This window comes from Phyllobates terribilis, unplaced genomic scaffold (assembly GCF_046119375.1).
Source record: "Phyllobates terribilis strain yellow unplaced genomic scaffold, ASM4611937v1 Scaffold_13__5_contigs__length_258822181, whole genome shotgun sequence".
NCBI classification, from domain to species: domain Eukaryota; kingdom Metazoa; phylum Chordata; class Amphibia; order Anura; family Dendrobatidae; genus Phyllobates; species Phyllobates terribilis.
The window spans coordinates 172,530,270-172,552,680 of NW_027362773.1; the positions used below are offsets into that span (position 1 = coordinate 172,530,270).

General features: G+C 54.8%; 1 protein-coding gene across 2 annotated transcripts in view; it reads right to left on the minus strand.

Annotated features, from left to right (window-relative positions):
- The window catches only part of RIC3 (RIC3 acetylcholine receptor chaperone), a 100,283-nt gene that overhangs the window by 18,071 nt on the left and 59,801 nt on the right, over positions 1–22,411 (minus strand). For both annotated transcript variants that reach the window (XM_073659071.1, XM_073659072.1), the window contains 3 exons: positions 9,039–9,247; positions 8,830–8,908; positions 8,578–8,671 (listed from right to left, as the gene is read on the minus strand). In XM_073659071.1, coding sequence (XP_073515172.1) covers positions 8,578–8,671; positions 8,830–8,908; positions 9,039–9,247 — 382 coding nt within the window. The remainder of the gene's footprint in view (positions 1–8,577; positions 8,672–8,829; positions 8,909–9,038; positions 9,248–22,411) is intronic.

Consider the following 22,411-nt stretch of genomic DNA (forward strand, 5'->3'; position numbering starts at 1 on the left):
CTGATGATGAGGCAGGGGCTCCTGTACTGATGGTGAGGCAGGGGCTCCTGTACTGATGATGAGGCAGGGGATTCTGTACTGATAATGAGGCAGGGGCTCCTGTACTGATGATGAGGCTGGGGCTCCTGTACTGATGATGAGGCAGGGGCTCCTGTACTGATGATGAGGCAGGGGCTCCTGTACTGATGATGAGGCAGGGGCTCCTGTACTGATGATGAGGCAGGGGCTCCTGTACTGATGATGAGGCAGAGGCTCCTGTACTGATGATGAGGCAGGGGCTCCTGTACTGATGATGAGGCAGGGGCTCCTGTACTGATGATGAGGCAGAGGCTCCTGTACTGATGATGAGGCAGGGGCTCCTGTACTGATGATGAGGCAGAGGCTCCTGTACTGATGATGAGGCAGGGGCTCCTGTACTGATGATGAGGCAGGGGCTCCTGTACTGATGATGAGGCAGGGGCTCCTGTACTGATGATGAGGCAGGGGCTCCTGTACTGATGATGAGGCAGGGGCTCCTGTACTGATGATGAGGCAGGGGCTCCTGTACTGATGATGAGGCAGGGGATTCTGTACTGATAATGAGGCAGGGGCTCCTGTACTGATGATGAGGCTGGGGCTCCTGTACTGATGATGAGGCTGGGGCTCCTGTACTGATGATGAGGCAGGGGCTCCTGTACTGATGATGAGGCAGGGGATCCGGTAATGATGATGAGGCAGGGGCTCCTGTACTGATGATGAGGCAGGGGACCCTGTACTGATGATGAGGCAGGGGCTCCTGTACTGATAATGAGGCAGCTGCTCCTGTACTGATGGTGAGGCAGGGGCTCCTGTACTGATAATGAGGCAGCTGCTCCTGTACTGATGGTGAGGCAGGGGATCCTGTACTGATGATGAGGCAGGGGATCCCGTACTGATGATGAGGCAGGGGCCCCTGTACTGATAATGAGGCAGCTGCTCCTGTACTGATGGTGAGGCAGGGGCTCCTGTACTGATAATGAGGCAGCTGCTCCTGTACTGATGGTGAGGCAGGGGATCCTGTACTGATGATGAGGCAGGGGCTCCTGTACTGATGGTGAGGCAGCTGCTCCTGTACTGATGATGAGGCAGGGGCTCCTGTACTGATGATGAGGCAGGGGCTCCTGTACTGATGGTGAGGCAGCTGCTCCTGTACTGATAATGAGGCAGGGGCTCCTGTACTGATGATGAGGCAGGGGCTCCTGTACTGATGATGAGGCAGGGACTCCTGTACTGATGGTGAGGCAGAGGCTCCTGTACTGATGATGAGGCAGGGGATCCTGTACTGATGATGAGGCAGGGGATCCCGTACTGATGATGAGGCAGCTGCTCCTATACTGATGGTGAGGCAGGGGCTCCTGTACTGATAATGAGGCAGCTGCTCCTGTACTGATGATGAGGCAGGGGATCCTGTACTGATGATGAGGCAGGGGCTCCTGTACTGATGGTGAGGCAGCTGCTCCTGTACTGATGATGAGGCAGGGGATCCTGTACTGATGATGAGGCAGGGGCCCCTGTACTGATGGTGAGGCAGGGGCTCCTGTACTGATGGTGAGGCAGGGGCTCCTGTACTGATGATGAGGCAGGGGATCCTGTACTGATGATGAGGCAGGGGCTCCTGTACTGATGGTGAGGCAAGGGCTCCTGTACTGATGATGAGGCAGGGGCCACCCCATACTGATGATGAGGCAGGGGCTCCTGTACTGATGATGAGACAGGGGCCACCCCATACTGATGATGAGGCAGGGGCTCCTGTACTGATGATGAGACAGGGGCCACCCCATACTGATGATGAGGCAGGGGCTCCTGTACTGATGATGAGGCAGGGGCCACCCCATACTGATGATGAGGCAGGGGCTCCTGTACTGATGATGAGGCAGGGGATCCTGTACTGATGATGAGGCAGGGGCTCCTGTACTGATGATGAGGCAGGGGCTCCTGTACTGATGATGAGGCAGGGGCCACCCCATACTGATGATGAGGCAGGGGATCCCGTACTGATGATGAGGCAGGGGAACCCGTACTGATGATGAGGCAGGGGATCCCGTACTGATGATGAGGCAGGGGATCCTGTACTGATGATGAGGCAGGGGCTCCTGTACTGATGATGAGGCAGGGGATCCTGTACTGATGATGAGGCAGGGGCTCCTGTACTGATGGTGAGGCAGTTGCTCTTGTACTGATAGTGAGGCAGGGGCTCCTGTACTGATGGTGAGGCAGCTGCTCCTGTACTGATGATGAGGCAGGGGCTCCTGTACTGATGATGAGGCAGGGGCTCCTGTACTGATGGTGAGGCAGTTGATCTTGTACTGATGGTGAGGCAGGGGCTCCTGTACTGATGGTGAGGCAGCTGCTCCTGTACTGATGATGAGGCAGGGGCTCCTGTACTGATGGTGAGGCAGGGGATCCTGTACTGATGATGAGGCAGGGGATTCTGTACTGATAATGAGGCAGGGGCTCCTGTACTGATGATGAGGCTGGGGCTCCTGTACTGATGATGAGGCAGGGGCTCCTGTACTGATGATGAGGCAGGGGCTCCTGTACTGATGATGAGGCAGGGGCTCCTGTACTGATGATGAGGCAGGGGCTCCTGTACTGATGATGAGGCAGAGGCTCCTGTACTGATGATGAGGCAGGGGCTCCTGTACTGATGATGAGGCAGGGGCTCCTGTACTGATGATGAGGCAGAGGCTCCTGTACTGATGATGAGGCAGGGGCTCCTGTACTGATGATGAGGCAGAGGCTCCTGTACTGATGATGAGGCAGGGGCTCCTGTACTGATGATGAGGCAGGGGCTCCTGTACTGATGATGAGGCAGGGGCTCCTGTACTGATGATGAGGCAGGGGCTCCTGTACTGATGATGAGGCAGGGGCTCCTGTACTGATGATGAGGCAGGGGCTCCTGTACTGATGATGAGGCAGGGGATTCTGTACTGATAATGAGGCAGGGGCTCCTGTACTGATGATGAGGCTGGGGCTCCTGTACTGATGATGAGGCTGGGGCTCCTGTACTGATGATGAGGCAGGGGCTCCTGTACTGATGATGAGGCAGGGGATCCGGTAATGATGATGAGGCAGGGGCTCCTGTACTGATGATGAGGCAGGGGCTCCTGTACTGATGATGAGGCAGGGGCTCCTGTACTGATGATGAGGCAGGGGATCCCGTACTGATGATGAGGCAGGGGCTCCTGTACTGATAATGAGGCAGCTGCTCCTGTACTGATGGTGAGGCAGGGGCTCCTGTACTGATAATGAGGCAGCTGCTCCTGTACTGATGGTGAGGCAGGGGATCCTGTACTGATGATGAGGCAGGGGCTCCTGTACTGATGGTGAGGCAGCTGCTCCTGTACTGATGATGAGGCAGGGGCTCCTGTACTGATGATGAGGCAGGGGCTCCTGTACTGATGGTGAGGCAGCTGCTCCTGTACTGATAATGAGGCAGGGGCTCCTGTACTGATGATGAGGCAGGGGCTCCTGTACTGATGATGAGGCAGGGACTCCTGTACTGATGGTGAGGCAGAGGCTCCTGTACTGATGATGAGGCAGGGGATCCTGTACTGATGATGAGGCAGGGGATCCCGTACTGATGATGAGGCAGCTGCTCCTATACTGATGGTGAGGCAGGGGCTCCTGTACTGATAATGAGGCAGCTGCTCCTGTACTGATGATGAGGCAGGGGATCCTGTACTGATGATGAGGCAGGGGCTCCTGTACTGATGGTGAGGCAGCTGCTCCTGTACTGATGATGAGGCAGGGGATCCTGTACTGATGATGAGGCAGGGGCCCCTGTACTGATGGTGAGGCAGGGGCTCCTGTACTGATGGTGAGGCAGGGGCTCCTGTACTGATGATGAGGCAGGGGATCCCGTACTGATGATGAGGCAGGGGCTCCTGTACTGATGGTGAGGCAGGGGCTCCTGTACTGATGATGAGGCAGGGGCTCCTGTACTGATGATGCGGCAGGGGATCCTGTACTGATGGTGAGGCAGGGGATCCTGTACTGATGGTGAGGCAGGGGATCCTGTACTGATGATGAGGCAGGTGCTCCTGTACTGATGATGAGGCAGGGGATCCTGTACTGATGATGAGGCAGGGGCCACCCCATACTGATGGTGAGGCAGGGGATCCTGTACTGATGATGAGGCAGGGGATCCTGTACTGATGATGAGGCAGGGGATCTGGTACTGATGATGAGGCAGGGGATCCGGTACTGATGAAGAGGCAGGGGATCCCGTACTGATGATGAGGCAGGGGATCCTGTACTGATGATGAGGCAGGGGATCCTGTACTGATGATGAGGCAGGGGATCCTGTACTGATGATGAGGCAGGGGCCACCCCATACTGATGATGAGGCAGGGGATCCTGTACTGATGATGAGGCAGGGGATCTGGTACTGATGATGAGGCAGGGGATCCGGTACTGATGATGAGGCAGGGGATCCCGTACTGATGATGAGGCAGGGGATCCTGTACTGATGATGAGGCAGGGGCTCCTGTACTGATGATGAGGCAGGGGATCCCGTACTGATGATGAGGCAGGGGATCCTGTACTGATGATGAGGCAGGGGATCCTGTACTGATGATGAGGCAGGGGCTCCTGTACTGATGATGAGGCAGGGGCTCCGGTACTGATGATGAGGCAGGGGATCCTGTACTGATGGTGAGGCAGGGGCTCCTGTACTGATGATGAGGCAGGGGATCTGGTACTGATGGTGAGGCAGGGGATCCGGTACTGATGATGAGGCAGGGGATCCTGTACTGATGATGAGGCAGGGGATCCTGTACTGATGATGAGGCAGGGGCTCCTGTACTGATGATGAGGCAGGGGATCCTGTACTGATGATGAGGCAGGGGCTCCTGTACTGATGGTGAGGCAGGGGCTCCTGTACTGATGATGAGACAGGGGCCACCCCATACTGATGATGAGGCAGGGGCTCCTGTACTGATGATGAGGCAGGGGCCACCCCATACTGATGATGAGGCAGGGGCTCCTGTACTGATGATGAGACAGGGGCCACCCCATACTGATGATGAGGCAGGGGCTCCTGTACTGATGATGAGACAGGGGCCACCCCATACTGATGATGAGGCAGGGGCTCCTGTACTGATGATGAGGCAGGGGATCCTGTACTGATGATGAGGCAGGGGCTCCTGTACTGATGATGAGGCAGGGGCTCCTGTACTGATGATGAGGCAGGGGCCACCCCATACTGATGATGAGGCAAAGGATCCCGTACTGATGATGAGGCAGGGGATCCAGTACTGATGATGAGGCAGGGGATCCCGTACTGATGATGAGGCAGGGGATCCTGTACTGATGATGAGGCAGGGGCTCCTGTACTGATGATGAGGCAGGGGATCCTGTACTGATGATGAGGCAGGGGCTCCTGTACTGATGGTGAGGCAGTTGCTCTTGTACTGATGGTGAGGCAGGGGCTCCTGTACTGATGGTGAGGCAGCTGCTACTGTACTGATGATGAGGCAGGGGCTCCTGTACTGATGATGAGGCAGGGGCTCCTGTACTGATGGTGAGGCAGTTGCTCTTGTACTGATGGTGAGGCAGGGGCTCCTGTACTGATGGTGAGGCAGCTGCTCCTGTACTGATGATGAGGCAGGGGCTCCTGTACTGATGGTGAGGCAGCTGCTCCTGTACTGATGATGAGGCAGGGGCTCCTGTACTGATGATGAGGCAGGGGATCCTGTACTGATGGTGAGGCAGGGGATCCTGTACTGATGATGAGGCAGGGGCTCCTGTACTGATGGTGAGGCAGGGGCTCCTGTACTGATGATGAGGCAGGGGATTCTGTACTGATAATGAGGCAGGGGCTCCTGTACTGATGATGAGGCTGGGGCTCCTGTACTGATGATGAGGCAGGGGCTCCTGTACTGATGATGAGGCAGAGGCTCCTGTACTGATGATGAGGCAGGGGCTCCTGTACTGATGATGAGGCAGGGGCTCCTGTACTGATGATGAGGCTGGGGCTCCTGTACTGATGGTGAGGCAGGGGCTCCTGTACTGATGATGAGGCAGGGGCTCCTGTACTGATGATGAGGCAGGGGCTCCTGTACTGATGATGAGGCAGGGGCTCCTGTACTGATGATGAGGCAGGGGATTCTGTACTGATAATGAGGCAGGGGCTCCTGTACTGATGATGAGGCAGGGGCTCCTGTACTGATGATGAGGCAGGGGATCCCGTACTGATGATGAGGCAGGGGCTCCTGTACTGATGATGAGGCAGGGGATCCGGTAATGATGATGAGGCAGGGGCTCCTGTACTGATGATGAGGCAGGGGCTCCTGTACTGATGATGAGGCAGGGGCTCCTGTACTGATGGTGAGGCAGGGGCTCCTGTACTGATGATGAGGCAGGGGCTCCTGTACTGATGATGAGGCAGGGGATCCGGTAATGATGATGAGGCAGGGGCTCCTGTACTGATGATGAGGCAGGGGCTCCAGTACTGATGATGAGGCAGGGGCTCCTGTACTGATGATGAGGCAGGGGATCCCGTACTGATGATGAGGCAGGGGCTCCTGTACTGATAATGAGGCAGCTGCTCCTGTACTGATGGTGAGGCAGGGGCTCCTGTACTGATAATGAGGCAGCTGCTCCTGTACTGATGGTGAGGCAGGGGATCCTGTACTGATGATGAGGCAGGGGCTCCTGTACTGATGGTGAGGCAGCTGCTCCTGTACTGATGATGAGGCAGGGGCTCCTGTACTGATGATGAGGCAGGGGCTCCTGTACTGATGGTGAGGCAGCTGCTCCTGTACTGATAATGAGGCAGGGGCTCCTGTACTGATGATGAGGCAGGGGCTCCTGTACTGATGGTGAGGCAGAGGCTCCTGTACTGATGATGAGGCAGGGGATCCTGTACTGATGACGAGGCAGGGGATCCCGTACTGATGATGAGGCAGCTGCTCCTATACTGATGGTGAGGCAGGGGCTCCTGTACTGATAATGAGGCAGCTGCTCCTGTACTGATGATGAGGCAGGGGATCCTGTACTGATGATGAGGCAGGGGCTCCTGTACTGATGGTGAGGCAGCTGCTCCTGTACTGATGATGAGGTAGGGGATCCTGTACTGATGATGAGGCAGGGGCCCCTGTACTGATGGTGAGGCAGGGGCTCCTGTACTGATGGTGAGGCAGGGGCTCCTGTACTGATGATGAGGCACGGGATCCCGTACTGATGATGAGGCAGGGGCTCCTGTACTGATGGTGAGGCAGGGGCTCCTGTACTGATGATGAGGCAGGGGCTCCTGTACTGATGATGCGGCAGGGGATCCTGTACTGATGGTGAGGCAGGGGATCCTGTACTGATGGTGAGGCAGGGGATCCTGTACTGATGATGAGGCAGGTGCTCCTGTACTGATGATGAGGCAGGGGCTCCTGTACTGATGGTGAGGCAGAGGCTCCTGTACTGATGGTGAGGCAGCTGCTCCTGTACTGATGGTGAGGCAGCTGCTCTTGTACTGATGGTGAGGCAGTTGCGGCCCATAGTGATGATGAGGCAGGGGATCCTGTACTGATGATGAGGCAGGGGATCCTGTACTGATGATGAGGCAGGGTATCCTGTACTGATGGTGAGGCAGCTGCTCCTGTACTGATGATGAGGCAGGGGCTCCTGTACTGATGGTGAGGCAGAGGCTCCTGTACTGATGGTGAGGCAGCTGCTCCGGTACTGATGGTGAGGCAGCTGCTCTTGTACTGATGGTGAGGCAGTTGTGGCCCATAGTGATGATGAGGCAGGGGATCCTGTACTGATGATGAGGCAGGGGATCCTGTACTGATGGTGAGGCAGTTGCTCTTGTACTGATGATGAGGCAGGGGATCCTGTACTGATGGTGAGGCAGCTGCTCCTGTACTGATGGTGAGGCAGGGGCTCCTGTACTGATGGTGAGGCAGGGGATCCTGTACTGATGATGAGGCAGGGGATCCTGTACTGATGGTGAGGACGTTGCTCTTGTACTGATGGTGAGGAAGCTGCTCCTGTACTGATGGTGAGGTAGGGGCTCCTGTACTGATGGTGAGGCAGGGGCTCCTGTACCGATGGTGAGGCAGGGGATCCTGTACTGATGGTGAGGCAGTTGCTCTTGTACTGATGGAGAGGCAGCTGCTCCTGTACTGATGGTGAGGCAGGGGATCCTGTACTGATGGTGAGGCAGTTGCTCTTGTACTGATGGTGAGGCAGCTGCTCCTGTACTGATGGTGAGGCAGGGGATCCTGTACTGATGGTGAGGCAGGGGCTCCTGTACTGATGGTGAGGCAGGGGCTCCTGTACTGATGGTGAGGCGGTTGCGGCCCATAGTGATGATGACGTTTCCGCTCCCTGTGGTTCCTTCCTTCTCAGTAGTGGTAGTATATGATACAGCTGGGCACCTCTGTGCTCCCCTGGATAAATCACCCCAGCGCTGCGCAGAGAGGCCAGTGGCAGAACATAATATGGAGATCACTGCACTGAGCGCAAACACCAGACCTACTGAAGAAGTTCCATGTGTCTGACCTGCAGCCCACGAATAGAAGGACAGAATGGCCCCATGTCTAGTTCACATGGGCCCCTCACCTGTCGTTCTCGGGCCCCAGGCGGTGGATGATTTTCTCCATGGCATCTTCCGTCTCCTTCAGTTTATCCTGTAGCTGGCTGAGCTCGTAATCCGCTGAGAACAGAAAACGATACATTATAACAATAGGAAGCTGCCATTGTAGCCCAGTGGGGGTGGGGCTTGTGTAAGGAAGGCCCGCCCCTTTGTAGGAAGGGATGATTATAAGGGACAATCACAGAGGAGCTGTAATCATTACATTACGTGGCACTCACTGATCTTCCTCTTCAGGTTCCCGTTGGCAATGGGGACACTTTTGGGCTCAGTCTTCACATTTCTGCCTTTAGACGAAAGCTGAAAATAATAAAGAACCCGAGAAGTGATAACAGAAAGAAGTAGAAGTCTCCAGATCCACATAGATGATCTGCGAAGACCCAAAGTGAAATGTTCTGCAGAACACGACTGAACCAAACATATCACTAACCTTGAAAAGTATATAGAGGATATATAACAATATGCCGAATCCATAGATGGGAATGATCTGCCCGACCAGACTCTGCCGGCTGTTACTGCCTCCGCCACCGGCCTTCGCCTTAGACACAGCTTCAGATAGGTGGGATCGCGAAAAGCCCCCTCCCCTGCCGTCCACGGGCTTCCCCTGAGGAGCCGCCGAGGGAAAGCGGCCGGGATTACCTGCAGAGTCAATGAAGGAAGGTTAGTGTAAAACAGATGAATCCCAGGTTATACCAGCTGTACATATATAATTATATACAGGAGATGCCCGGGTTATACCGGCTGTACATATATAATTATATACAGGAGATGCCCAGGTTATACCAGCTGTATATATATAATTATATACAGGAGATGCCCAGGTTATACCAGCTGTACACATATAATTATATACAGGAGATGCCCGGGTTATACCGGCTGTACATATATAATTATATACAGGAGATGAGCAGGTTATACCAGCTGTACATATATAATTATATACAGGAGATGCCCAGGTTATACCGGCTGTACATATATAATTATATACAGGAGATGAGCAGGTTATACCGGCTGTACATATATAATTATATACAGGAGATGCCCAGGTTATACCAGCTGTACATATATAATTATATACAGGAGATGCCCAGGTTATACCAGCTGTACATATATAATTATATGCAGGAGATGCCCAGGTTATACCGGCTGTACATATATAATTATATACAGGAGATACCCAGGTTATACCAGCTGTACATATATAATTATATACAGGAGATACCCAGGTTATACCAGCTGTACATATATAATTATATACAGGAGATGAGCAGGTTATACCATCTGTACATATATAATTATATACAGGAGATGCCCAGGTTATACCGGCTGTACATATATAATTATATACAGGAGATGTCCAGGTTATACCAGCTGTACATATATAATTATATACAGGAGATGCCCGGGTTATGCCAGCTGTACATATATAATTATATACAGGAGATGTCCAGGTTATACCAGCTGTACATATATAATTATATACAGGAGATGCCCAGGTTATACCAGCTGTACATCTATAATTATACACAGGAGATGCCCGGGTTATACCGGCTGTACATATATAATTATATACAGGAGATGTCCAGGTTATACCAGCTGTACATATATAATTATATACTGGAGATTCCCAGGTTATACCGGCTGTACATATATAATTATACACAGGAGATGCCCAGGTTATACCAGCTGTACATATATAATTATATACAGGAGATGCCCGGGTTATACCAGCTGTACATATATAATTATATACAGGAGATGCCCGGGTTATACCAGCTGTATGTAGCGTTGGCGTCCCTGCCCCCTGCTAGGCAGGGACGCTGTTCCCCTCACCCCTCTGCTTCGAGCCCGGCGTCCTCCTCCCGCTCTGCTGGCAGCGCGCGCTGCTTCCCGACCACGGTGCTTAGGGCGCGCGCACGCGCGCTCCCCCCCTCTTAAAGGGGCCGCGCGCGCCGTCCTAAGGAGTCCCCGGCCAATGGCCGGAGGACTTCACCATATATAAGGCACCTCCTCCAAAATGGAGGTGCCCGAGCAATGTTGTTGCACTGTTCACTACTCTGCTTCAGCCCTCAGGTCCCGTTGCCAGTTACCTGCCAGTTTGCTGTCTGATTCCTGCCTGTCATCCGCTTTCCTGCTTGCTAGCCTGAGGTCCGACGGTCTGCCTTCCGACACCTGTCAGTCTGTCTATGGACCAGCTTGCCCGCTCACCTGGGAGCGCTCATCTGCTACCTGCCTGCTAGCCTACCTGGAGGCTCCGCCGTCACGTGCTGTGACCACCTGCTTACCCAGAGACTGCCCCGGTCACTTGCCGTGACCTCCTGCCCGTTTACCCAGAGACTGTCCCGGTCACTTGCCGTGACCTCCTGCCCGTTTACCCAGAGACTGTCCCGGTCACTTGCCGTGACCTCCTGCCCGTTTACCCAGAGACTGTCCCTGTCACTTGCCGTGACCTCCTGCCCGTTTACCCAGAGACTGCCCCGGTCACTTGCTGTGACCTCCTGCCCGTTTACCCAGAGACTGTCCCTGTCACTTGCCGTGACCTCCTGCCCGTTTACCCAGAGACTGTCCCGGTCACTTGCCGTGACCTCCTGCCCGTTTACCCAGAGACTGTCCCGGTCACTTGCCGTGACCTCCTGCCCGTTTACCCAGAGACTGTCCCTGTCACTTGCCGTGACCTCCTGCCCGTTTACCCAGAGACTGCCCCGGTCACTTGCCGTGACCTCCTGCCCGTTTACCCAGAGACTGTCCCTGTCACTTGCCGTGACCTCCTGCCCGTTTACCCAGAGACTGTCCCGGTCACTTGCCGTGACCTCCTGCCCGTTTACCCAGAGACTGTCCCTGTCACTTGCCGTGACCTCCTGCTCGTTTACCCAGAGACTGTCCCGGTCACTTGCCGTGACCTCCAGCCCGTTTACCCAGAGACTGTCCCGGTCACCTGCTGTGACTACCTGCCCGTCTTCCCTGGTCACCACCTGCTTCCTTACAAGGATCGCCCCCTTGTATAGTTGCTCAGAGGTTCCGCCTCCCAGACCCGTTACAGTTTGCTCGGGCCATGGAACCCGGTGGTACCCAAGCTTCCTCGCTCTCGGACCTTTGTCATGAACTGTCCCGTCAGAGGTCCCAACAAGAGTCCATCCTGGGTCACCTGCGGAATGTCAACTCTCGCCTGGACACTCTGACTGCTCCACCAGCAACCACCGCTAGTGTCATGACTCGCAACCTGGCAGCGCCGCTGCCCACCAATACCATGGTATCCTGTCCTGGACCCCGGCTTTCCGCACCTCCTCGCTACGGAGGTGACTCCGCTCAAGCTCGGGGCTTCATAAACCAGTGCACCCTGCACTTCGAACTCTTGTCCCACCAGTTTATCTCCGACCAGTCCAAAGTGGCCTTTATCATGTCCCACCTCACGGGGGAGGCTCTGGCTTGGCTGAATCCTCTATGGGAGAGAGGAGACCCTCTGGTGTCCGACCTGCCAGCCTTTCTCACGGCTTTCCGGAAAATCTTCGATGAACCCGGACGGAAGACCTCATCCGCATCGTCTCTGCTACGCCTCCGTCAGGGAGATCTCACCGTGGGCCAATATGCCATACGGTTCCGTACCCTTGCCTCGGAGCTGGCCTGGGATAACGACGCTCTGGTGTCTGTCTTCTGGGAGGGTCTGTCCGGCCGTATTAAAGATGAACTCGCCGGTCGGGACATTCCTACCACTCTCGACGACTTAATAACTCTTGCCACCCGGATTGACCTACGGTTCCAGGAGCGCGCCAAAGAGGCCTCTCGTGAGAGAAGGTTTCCACGTCTAGCTCCCATCTTCCAGAAACCCGTTATTCCCTCCGTTTCTCCCCAGGCGCACTCTCCTGAGCCTATGCAGGTCGACCAGACCAAGATGGTCAAAACCCGTCAAGACTTACGCCGTGCCGAGGGGAGCTGCTTCTACTGTGGCAGTAAGGAGCACCGGATCCGTACCTGCTCGGAGAGGTCGGGAAACGCCTGTGTCTAGAATCGCTCAGAGAGGTCGTCCTAGACAAGAATAAATCCTCTCCATCTCTGCTGTTGTCAGTCTCAATCGTCTGCGGGGAGAACCGTTATTTCGAACTAGCCCAACTTGACTCTGGAGCAGCCGGGAATCTTATTTCACAGTCCCTGGTAGAAAAACACCGCATTCCCACCAAACCTCTGGCTGTACCCTTATCTGTCGCTGCCGTGGATGGGGGCCTCTTACCACATCCCATCCAACTCATCACCGAATCCATAACCCTGCAGGTGGGAATGCTGCACTCTGAGAGTATCTCCTTTCATGTTCTGCCTGGACTCTCTCACGCCCTCTTGCTAGGCCTACCTTGGCTCCAGAGACATGCACCCGTGCTTGACTGGCAGACCGGAGAAGTCCTTCGCTGGGGACAGGACTGCCATAAGACTTGTTTGGTTCCCGTCCATCCCGTCCGTCCTTCTCCTACCCCAGCTAATCTACCTGGACTTCCGATTCCTTATTGGTCATTTGCTGATGTCTTTAATAAAAAGGAGGCAGAGACTCTACCCCCTCAAAGACCATACGACTGCCCAATCGACCTGTTACCCGGTACTACTCCTCCCCGTGGGCGTATTTACCCATTGTCCGCTGCTGAGACCCGGTCTATGTCCGAATATATTGAGGAGAACCTGGCCCGGGGATTTATCCGGAAATCTACCTCCCCGTGGGAGCAGGCTTCTTCTTCGTTAAAAAGAAGGACGGCTCTCTCCGTCCCTGCATAGACTATAGAGGCCTAAACCAGATCACGGTGAAGAATAAATACCCCCTTCCGCTCATTCCGGAATTATTTGATCGTCTGAGGGGGGCTAGAATCTTCACCAAACTGGACCTTCGTGGGGCGTATAACCTGGTCCGTATCCGTCAGGGGGATGAATGGAAGACGGCATTCAACACCCGGGACGGCCACTATGAATATCTGGTAATGCCCTTCGGTCTCTGTAACGCTCCCGCCGTCTTTCAAGAGTTGGTCAATGACATCTTCCGGGACCTTCTCTACTCCTGCGTGGTGGTGTACCTGGACGACATCTTGGTCTTCTCTCCGGATCTCCAGACTCACCGGAGGGATGTTCGTCAGGTCCTGCTCAGGCTCAGGCAGAACCACCTCTTCGCTAAATATGAGAAGTGCCTTTTTGAGCAGACCTCGCTTCCGTTTTTGGGCTACATAATTTCTCAGACCGGCCTACGAATGGATCCTGAGAAACTGTCTGCCATCGAGAAGTGGCCTCGACCGGAGGGGTTGAAAGTCATTCAGCGGTTCCTGGGCTTCGCCAACTACTACCGCCTCTTCATACCGCACTTCTCTTCCCGGACTGCCCCAATTTCTGCGCTCACCCGTAAGGGCACTAATCCCAAAGAGTGGCCGCCCGAAGCAGAGGAAGCCTTTCTTTCCTTAAAACAGGCCTTCTCTTCCGCCCCGGTGCTGCATCGCCCAGATGGCAACAAGCAGTTCTTCCTGGAAGTTGACGCCTCCTCCTCTGGAGCCGGAGCGGTACTTACCCAAAAATCGTCTTCCGGGAGAATGGTAACTTGTGGCTTCTTCTCCAAACTCTTCTCCCCTTTGGAGTGCAACTATTCCATAGGAGATCGAGAGTTATTGGCCATCAAGCTGGCATTGGAGGAGTGGCGTTACCTGCTCGAAGGGGCTCTTCACCCGGTAATAATTTACACTGACCACAAGAACTTGACTTACCTCCAGCATGCCCAGAGACTTAACCCGCGCCAAGCCCAGTGGTCCTTGTTTTTTGCTCGCTTTGATTTTGTTCTTCATTTTCGCCCGACTGACAAAAACATCAAGGCGGACGCCTTGTCCCGATCCTTTCTGGTGTCTGATCTCGAGGAGGAACCTAAACACATCATCGATCCCGCCAGAGTAATGCAGGTGGCTCCCGTGAGTCTAAATCGTCTCCCTCCCGGTAAGACGTTCGTATCTGTACCTGATCGGGAGAAGATCCTACACTGGGGTCACTCGTCTAAACTAGCTGGCCACGCCGGTCAGAAAAAGACCCTCCAGCTTATTACCCGGCACTACTGGTGGCCTACCCTGCACAAGGACGTAATTGACTTTGTTTCTGCCTGTGTGTCCTGCGCCCGCAACAAGTTTCCGAGACATCTGCCAGCCGGTCGCCTCCTTCCTCTTCCAGTACCTGCTGCCCCCTGGCAGCATATAGCAATGGACTTTATAACTGATCTCCCCGTCTCTGCTGGTTGTACGGTCATTTGGGTGGTCGCTGACCGCTTTTCCAAGATGGCTCATTTCGTTCCCCTGCCAGGCCTCCCGTCTGCACCCGAGCTGGCTAAAGATTTTATCCGCCACATCTTCCGTCTCCATGGCCTGCCCCTCCACATCGTGTCGGATCGTGGGGTTCAGTTCACCTCACGCTTCTGGAGAGCCACTTGTAAACTGCTAGACGTCACCCTGGACTTCTCCTCCGCATACCACCCACAGTCTAATGGTCAAGTGGAGCGGATCAATCACAACCTGACCAGTTACCACCGGCACTTCGTTAATGCCCACCATTCAGACTGGGTGGATCTCCTGCCATGGGCCGAGTTCTCTTATAACAATCACGAGAGCGAATCCTCCTCCAAATCCCCGTTTTTTGTAGTCTTCGGTCAGCATCCTTGGATCCCATTTCCCGTCTCCACCTCGGTGGACAACCCGGCTGCGGAATCTCTCGTTAGCGAATTCTCCTCCATTTGGGAAAGTGCCCGATCCGCACTCCTTCAGTCGTCCGAGCGGATGAAAAAACACGCCGACAAGAAACGCCTGGATCCTCCACAATTCCATCCTGGAGATAAAGTCTGGCTCTCGTCCAAGTATGTCCGGCTCAAGGTTCCTTCCTAAAAGTTAGGGCCTCGGTTCATCGTTCCTCTGGAGGTCATCAGTCAGATCAACCCGGTGGCCTATAAATTGAAACTCCCGGCCAACCTACGGATCCCTAACTCCTTCCATGTATCTGACGTGCCCCCTGGGCCATATTCTTTAGTGGGAATATCCGGAGCCGGATCAGATGGGGGTTGTAGTCTTCCGAGTGGCTGTGACCCGGTCCGTGCCCAGGGTGTCAAACTCAGTTGTATGTGGCAGTCCTACAGATGTTATAAGTTCTTTATTGTTGACTACGCCACCCGTTGTGTTGCGGTCACTATGGCCGCCGCTGCAGCAGGGTCCGCTGAGGCTGATGGTGTTGGTGCAGCTCTTGGTAGTATAACCCCCAACGGGTGGGGTATAGCCTCAGGGGGTCAGGTGCAGAGGATGGGGGTTGTGGTGGTGCAGCATAGATGTTAAATGAAGACAGAGTCGGGTTGTGCAGTTTAGGGTATTTACTTATTGCTGATGTTCCGGTCACTCCAGCTTCAAGTGACCTCCCGAGCCGTGCTGCGTCCACCAGGTCCTGGATCCAGCCAACCCCCAAGCGAGTCCGGAGCGTGACCCTGAGCTCTCCTTCTGTCCTTTCTCTGGCCGTCCCCATTATTGATCCACCCAGGTTTAGCTCCCTCGGGCCTTCTGTTGGGTGACCCTTGGCTTTGGGTTCCCTGACCCTCCACGTGGTATGCCTTCGTGGTGGATGTGGTGGGTGGCCGTGGCAGACGCTGCCCACGGCCTCCGGTCTCTGGCTGGGGTGTGTTTTTGCCCCCACCAGCTTGGGTTCCGGTACCCTAATGCCGACTCTTCACCCGTGGATTGGATTTGGGGTCTTAGAGTCCTCTCTTCTGCTTCCCCCTCTGGGTCTTTCCTTCTTTCTCCTCTCTCTCTCTGGATCTGCTCTGCTCCTCTTCCTGTGACTCCTCTGCAAAGGCTGACAGACTGACCCTGTTCTCTGATGGTGCCCACCTTATATACACCCTCTATGTGTGAGCTCAGGTGACCAGCACCCAATGAGCTCCTATCTTTACCCAGGCTGCTCCCCCTATCTGCCCCTACACTACTTGGGATGTACCACCCCCCTCCCACTCCAGCCAGGAACAGACTCGGTCGTACCTGCACATTTCTAAGTGGGAGTACCGTCGGCCTGTTCCTCGGAAATGGGATGTGTGTAGTGCATGCAGCCTACCGAGCTCAGGTCCACACTCCATCCTTACCCGGGAGTGGAATATCACACCTCTGGGTTGAGGTGCAATACCCCTGTAGCAGCCGAATCCTCAGGGTGCTACATTCCCCCCTGGTAAATCACAGCACGTCCTCGGGCTGTAAGACAAAAACATCCACAAACATACAAATTTTTGCATAAACATAAACATAATAAAACATCATATATTAGCAGCATAAAACATTCTCGTCGCCTCTGGCTCCTCCTCCGGTCACTGTGCAACGTGTGACCGGGTAAAGTGCGACAGTCTCTCTGGAAAACTGGTTTTCCCTATAAAACCGGTAGGGGGCGCTTTAGGACGCACAACTATATACAAGGATAGTGGCCGCTCTCAGTCCTCGGCCAGGTATTTGGGGAGGAATGACCGCTCTCAGTCCTCGGTCAGTGGGATTTAGGGAAATACGGGTAACAGTTCACACTTGCTGGTCCCAACGGGGACTATGATAGCAACAGTTACAGTTTCAGTTTCAGTTTATGGTGCCCCGACGGGCAACTATATATAGCTCCTGCTTCGCTGTACTTAACGACGGCGTCCTCCTGCTCTTTCTTTATTGTTACCTTTGGCTCTAGTTTCAGACCCGTCCGGGTCCTCTTGTTCTTCCTCCTCACACCGCAGCTCTTCCTCCGTCAGACGATGCACATGGGGGGCGTAGGGTCCTTTGGCACACTTGTTCCGGGTGAAGGTGACCTCGTCCCCGATGTAAAGGTCACGACCTCTGTGTCCCTCCGGTAGGTGGGACTCAACGTCTCTCCTCGTCACGAAGACGTCGCCTAGGGTGCGGTGGTCTCGGATGAAGCCCCACCCATGCTGCATATTAAACTTTATCACAGTCCTGGTGGTGCGGGGACTATGCGCTGCACGGGGGTCTCTCCTGGCCCGGCTCTTCTGCTCCGCGCTCCTTACTTGAGCTTGCTGTTCCCGGACCCGCCTCTCTCTCCGCTCCCTTTCAAAGTCCTCGAGCTGTTGGCGGCAGCACTCAGCACGCTCCGCTGCAGCTGCCCGAGTCTCTTGAGTGAACCCCATGAGATCTTCTCTGGTGGGGTCCCACTCGAACTGCGCTTCTGCTAGCGGGGGCGAGATCCTCTTTACGGGCTTTGGAGCCGGGATCAGGGGTTCATCCAGGGGTCTCTCTCTCCGGAGTCGGGGATGGTGGAACTCCGGTGGCCATATAAATGGCTGCCCATCCGGGCACGTATGCTGGGCGTACAGGTCCTCTCCCAGATGCGGCACTTTAGGTCTTATGGGCGCGGTGGTGTTAGCGCCCGAGTTGCCCGGGCCTTGCGGCCAGGCCTGGGGTATCTGGAAGGTGAAGGGCACCGTAAGGACGGCGGCGCCCTGGGCTACTTGGCCCTGCGACCAGGCCGGGGGCTCCGCGGAGGTAGGGGGCGCTGTTGGTATTGCGGCGCCCGGGGGTACTAGGCCTTGCGACCAGGCTGGTGGTACTTCCTGCTTGGTCACGCTCGGGATCGAGGCGTGTGACGTCACAGGGGTCGCGGCTCCCGTTTGAGGCCTAGTCTGCGGCGGTGACGTTGCAGCGACGGGCACGGCAGGATAGACTTCGGGCTCTGCGACGGGGAGCTGGGGCAGGTTCGCGGTTTCCCGGTTTGGGGTATAGACGTCCCCTTTACCTGCCTCCACTCGTTCGGCTCCCTTCTCGGCGCCGTCTCCGGCCTTCAGTCCTCCCGCGCCATCCTCAGAGGCGGTCTGTTTCCTCGTCTTGGGTGGCGTGCTCCGCTGACAGGTCTCGGTCTGCTGGGCCATCTCACGGCTCCACTCCGCCAACGTCTCTCGCTGCACCCGGGCCATCCTCCTTGCGAGGCCCTCCAGAGCGGTCTGCGCACACTCCCGGTCTCGGGGGAGCTGTGCTAGGACCTCCACTAGGCCTAGTGGGGTCGTTGTTTCCAGCAGGCTCCTGACCAACGGGTCGGTGCTGCTCTGCTCTCCTTCTTCTGTTTCTAGCAGGCTCCTGGCCAACGGGCCGGTGCTGCTCTGCTTTCTCGCCATCTCCGGGTAAGCTCCTCCGATATTCTTCTCCCGGCTTCTTGCCTCCGGGTGCGCTCGCTCTAGACTGCTCCAGGCGGCACCCATCTTTTCTCTCTCCTTTCGTCTCCTCCCCCCTCGAGGGCGGTCCCGGGGCCACTTGGTGATTGTCAGCTCCAGGGGCTGTTCTTTCACGCTGACAGACACCTCTAGCATCACAGTCTCTGTTGGTGGGGGCGGTTTCCACTTTTGGCGCCATTTTCGGTCCTGGCCCACGATGGGAGGTGGCCTCTCGCCACCCTCTGGCACGCCCATAATGGCGTCCGCTCTTCCAAGGCGGGAAACCTTTGGAAATGGCGGGAATCGCTTCCCAGTGGCGGGAAACTCTGCAGATGGCGGGAAAACGCTGTTAATGGCGGACAACCGGCTGGAATCGACTGGTGATGGGGTCCGATGGCGGGGACCCTCCGGAACCGGCAGGAGACTTCTTTTTGAGGTAAACTCGCACTTTTCTTCAGGCACGCAGTACCCGGGTGTTGCGGGCACGTAATCCTGCCGACTACGCCAAAGCTGACGTGCCCCCTGGGCCATATTCTTTAGTGGGAATATCTGGAGCCGGATCAGATGGGGGTTGTAGTCTTCCGAGTGGCTGTGACCCGGTCCGTGCCCAGGGTGTCAAACTCAGTTGTATGTGGCAGTCCTACAGATGTTATAAGTTCTTTATTGTTGACTACGCCACCCGTTGTGTTGCGGTCACTATGGCCGCCGCTGCAGCAGGGTCCGCTGAGGCTGATGGTGTTGGTGCAGCTCTTGGTAGTATAACCCCCAACGGGTGGGGTATAGCCTCAGGGGGTCAGGTGCAGAGGATGGGGGTTGTGGTGGTGCAGCATAGATGTTAAATGAAGACATAGTCGGGTTGTGCAGTTTAGGGTATTTACTTATTGCTGATGTTCCGGTCACTCCAGCTTCAAGTGACCTCCCGAGCCGTGCTGCGTCCACCAGGTCCTGGATCCAGCCAACCCCCAAGCGAGTCCGGAGCGTGACCCTGAGCTCTCCTTCTGTCCTTTCTCTGGCCGTCCCCATTATTGATCCACCCAGGTTTAGCTCCCTCGGGCCTTCTGTTGGGTGACCCTTGGCTTTGGGTTCCCTGACCCTCCACGTGGTATGCCTTCGTGGTGGATGTGGTGGGTGGCCGTGGCAGACGCTGCCCACGGCCTCCGGTCTCTGGCTGGGGTGTGTTTTTGCCCCCACCAGCTTGGGTTCCGGTACCCTAATGCCGACTCTTCACCCGTGGATTGGATTTGGGGTCTTAGAGTCCTCTCTTCTGCTTCCCCCTCTGGGTCTTTCCTTCTTTCTCCTCTCTCTCTCTGGATCTGCTCTGCTCCTCTTCCTGTGACTCCTCTGCAAAGGCTGACAGACTGACCCTGTTCTCTGATGGTGCCCACCTTATATACACCCTCTATGTGTGAGCTCAGGTGACCAGCACCCAATGAGCTCCTATCTTTACCCAGGCTGCTCCCCCTATCTGCCCCTACACTACTTGGGATGTACCACCCCCCTCCCACTCCAGCCAGGAACAGACTCGGTCGTACCTGCACATTTCTAAGTGGGAGTACCGTCGGCCTGTTCCTCGGAAATGGGATGTGTGTAGTGCATGCAGCCTACCGAGCTCAGGTCCACACTCCATCCTTACCCGGGAGTGGAATATCACACCTCTGGCTGAGGTGCAATACCCCTGTAGCAGCCGAATCCTCAGGGTGCTACATATCTCTCCTCAAACCTGTGGTACTTAACTCTATTTCCAAGTCTACAGGTACGCCTCCTGCTCCGGTTTCTGCTGAAGACGAGTTTGAGGTAGAGAACATTCTGGCCACCAAAAGGGTAAGAGGAAAGACCTTTTTTCTAGTAGATTGGAAGGGGTTTGGTCCTGAGGAGAGAACATGGGAGCCCCGGGAGAACATCCATGCCCCTCTCATCCTTGCTAAATTTCTGTCTGGCCTAAAAAAGGGGGGGCCTAAAGGGGGGGGTACTGTAGCGCTGGCGTCCCTGCCCTCTGCTAGGCAGGGACGCTGTTCCCCTCACCTCTCTGCTCCGAGCCCGGCGGCTTCCTCCCGCTCTGCTGGCAGCGCGCGCTGCTTCCCGGCCACGGTGCTTAGCGCGGCCCCTTTAAGAGGGGGGGAGCACGCGCGCGCCGTCCTAAGGAGTCCCCGGCCAATGGCCAGAGGACCTCACCATATATAAGGCACCTCCTCCAAAATGGAGGTGCCCGAGCAATGTTGTAGCACTGTTCACTACTCTGCTTCAGCCCTCAGGTCCCGTTGCCAGTTACCTGCCAGATTCCTGCCTGATTCCTGCCTGTCATCCGCTTTCCTGCTTGCTAGCCTGCGGTCCAACGGTCTGCCTTCCAACACCTGTCAGTCTGTCTATGGACCAGCCTGCCCGCTCACCTGGGAGCGCTCATCTGCTACCTGCCTGCTAGCCTACCTGGAGGCTCCGCCGTCACGTGCTGTGACCACCTGCCCATTTACCCAGAGACTGTCCCGGTCACCTGCTGTGACTGCCTGCCTGTCTTCCCTGGTCGCCACCCGCTTCCTTACAAGGACCGCCCCCTTGTATAGTAGCTCAGAGGTTCCGCCTCCCAGACCCGTTACACTGTACATATATAATTATATACAGGAGATGCCCGGGTTATACCAGTTGTACATATATAATTATATACAGGAGATGCCCGGGTTATACCAGCTGTACATATACAATTATATACAGAAGATGCCCAGGTTATACTAGCTGTACATATATACAGGAGATACCCAGGTTATACCAGCTGTACATATATAATTATATACAGGAGATGACCAGGTTATACCGGCTGTACATATATACAGGAGATACCCAGGTTATACCAGCTGTACATATATAATTATATACAGGAGATACCCAGGTTATACCAGCTGTACATATATAATTATATACAGGAGATGCCCAGGTTATACTAGCTGTACATATATACAGGAGATACCCAGGTTATACCAGCTGTACATATATAATTATATACAGGAGATGACCAGGTTATACCGGCTGTACATATATACAGGAGATACCCAGGTTATACCAGCTGTACATATATAATTATATACAGGAGATACCCAGGTTATACCAGCTGTACATATATAATTATATACAGGAGATACCCAGGTTATACCGGCTTTACATATATAATTATATACAGGAGATGCCCAGGTTATACCAGCTGTACATATATAATTATATACAGGAGATGCCCAGGTTATACCAGCTGTACATATATAATTATATACAGGAGATGCCCAGGTTATACCAGCTGTACATATATAATTATATACAGGAGATGCCCGGGTGATACCGGCTGTACATATATAATTATATACAGGAGATGCCCAGGTTATACCAGCTGTACATATATAATTATGTACAGGAGATGCCCAGGTTATACCAGCAGTACACATATAATTATATACAGGAGATACCCAAGTTATACCAGCTGTACATATATAATTATATACAGGAGATGCACAGGTTATACCAGCTGTACATATATAATTATATACAGGAGATGCCCGGGTTATACCAGCTGTACATATATAATTATATACAGGAGATGCCCGGGTTATACCAGCTGTACATATATAATTATATACAAGAGATGCCCGGGTTATACCAGC